This window comes from Plasmodium reichenowi, chromosome 8, assembly GCF_001601855.1.
Source record: "Plasmodium reichenowi strain SY57 chromosome 8, whole genome shotgun sequence".
Taxonomy (NCBI): Eukaryota; Apicomplexa; class Aconoidasida; order Haemosporida; family Plasmodiidae; genus Plasmodium; species Plasmodium reichenowi.
The window spans coordinates 80,690-82,649 of NC_033653.1; the positions used below are offsets into that span (position 1 = coordinate 80,690).

The window sequence follows — 1,960 nt, forward strand, 5'->3', positions numbered from 1 at the left end:
TATAAAAAAAATTTACAAAAAGTATATAGAATCTTAAATAGGAAAAAAAATAAAATATAAAAAAAAAAAAAAAAAAAAAAAATGTTTACAACAATTTTAAATATGTATTGTTTCTTATTATATTGAATTAGTTTTTAAATTATTATATACGTATTTTTTTTTTTTTTTTAAACACATATACATATATATGTATATTATATATGCATATACATACACTTTCTATTTGTTATGCTCCCTACTCGATATTTTCTTTTTTATGATTATATATAAACTCCCTTTACAACATTTTAAAAAAATTAAAATAAAAATGTACATATAAAGACAAAACTAGGAAATATTAAATCATTTTAAATGTATTTCATAAAAAATTTAACTGAAAAATTAAATTACATGCATAAAAAAAATACACCCATATATATATATATATATATATATACATACATATAGTATATTTTTTTATATCTTGTTATGGAAGAAATGCAACTTCCTTTTAAAAAAAGTTATGATGAAACAAAAGAAACAGAGATTAATGTGTCTTTAACAAAAAATAATGAAAATCAAATAGGATATGAAGAAACCGAAAAACAATTAAATACAGGTGTGAGTAACCTTTCAGATGTATCACAAATAAAATCTGAAATTTATGATAACATTCTTAATATGTATAACAACGGTAAAAATATATTAAAAAATTATATTGTAACACGAATAATAACTACAAAATTAATCAAAATTCACTTATGCAACTTTCTTTACATATTTATTATGTAGAAACAAAATCTTCTGAACATAATCACAAAAGTAAATCAAAGATTGAAGATAATTATTTTAATGATCAACAAAATGAACATACGCCAATACTTCATCAACATAGTTTAGAAAACCAAAAAAAAAATGAAGAGCATTATATTCTAGATGAAGAAATAATCAATGAAACTTTAGAAAATGAATATCCATATGATGAAAATATTTATCAACAGGAAAAAACAAAATATACAAGCCAATACGAATATTACAAAATTCATGATGACAAAATAGAGAAAGACAAAAATGAAAATGTATTGAACCAAAATAATAGAAACCAATATAAAATAATAAAAAAGAATAAAATAAAATTAAGCAGAACATCTGATGATGTGAAAAATTATTCCACAAATAATATCACTCAGGAGGTAATAATTACACAAATATATATATATATATATTATTTATTTTATTCTTTCAATTAATAATTCATCTATCCATTTTTACATGTAATAATATATATATATATATATATATATTTTTTTTTTTTCTCCTCTGAAGGATATTATTCTAGATATATATAAAAACACCCTAGAACATAAAAAAACAAACTTTTTGTGTTTAGAAGAAATTTTAAAAAACATTAACTTAATATTAAAAAAACAAATTGACCTTAATCATAGTAACGAGATTGAAAAATCGGAGAGGAAGATATTATTAAAAAATATTTACCAAGTAAAAATAAAAAATAAACATACATACGTAAATGCAAATATATATATATATATTGTTCATGTTATTTGCTAATTCATTCATCTATAGATAAAAAAAAACATAGAAGATAAATCATTTAATTCCTTAAACAATAAAGATTTCATCAAGTACTTTATAAAGAATTTTCAAAAAGAAGAAACCCGTGTAAGTGAACTCAAATTAAATGAAGAAACAAAAAAAGACACCATAAAATTTAATATATCATATAATTTAAATGGAAATAAAAAAAATGATCATACATATATCAAACAAAACAATCAACAATTTATAGAAACAAATAAAAACTTTCATTTATTCCTGTCTCATTTAAATCAACTAGAAAAAAGCATTCTTACATTTACTCATTTTTGTACAAATATTTCTAATCAAACACATACTGAAAATAATATTTATTTAAATACATTCGAAAATAAGGTAATAAATGGAGAGATAGCCGTTTAAA

General features: G+C 19.4%; 2 protein-coding genes across 2 annotated transcripts in view; both read left to right on the forward strand.

Annotated features, from left to right (window-relative positions):
* Positions 1-37, forward strand: part of PRSY57_0802200 (adenylyl cyclase beta, putative) — a gene marked incomplete at both ends in the record, with an annotated part of 6,648 nt that extends 6,611 nt beyond the window's left edge. The window contains one exon of the mRNA XM_020114700.1: positions 1-37. Coding sequence (XP_019970540.1) covers positions 1-37 — 37 coding nt within the window.
* Positions 38-477: 440 nt separating this feature from the next.
* The window catches only part of PRSY57_0802300 (hypothetical protein), a gene marked incomplete at both ends in the record, with an annotated part of 1,666 nt that continues 183 nt past the window's right edge, over positions 478-1,960 (forward strand). Inside the window, 4 exons of the mRNA XM_020114701.1 lie at positions 478-673; positions 772-1,172; positions 1,306-1,479; positions 1,567-1,932. Coding sequence (XP_019970541.1) covers positions 478-673; positions 772-1,172; positions 1,306-1,479; positions 1,567-1,932 — 1,137 coding nt within the window. Of the gene's footprint in view, positions 674-771; positions 1,173-1,305; positions 1,480-1,566 lie in introns of the transcript that reaches the window.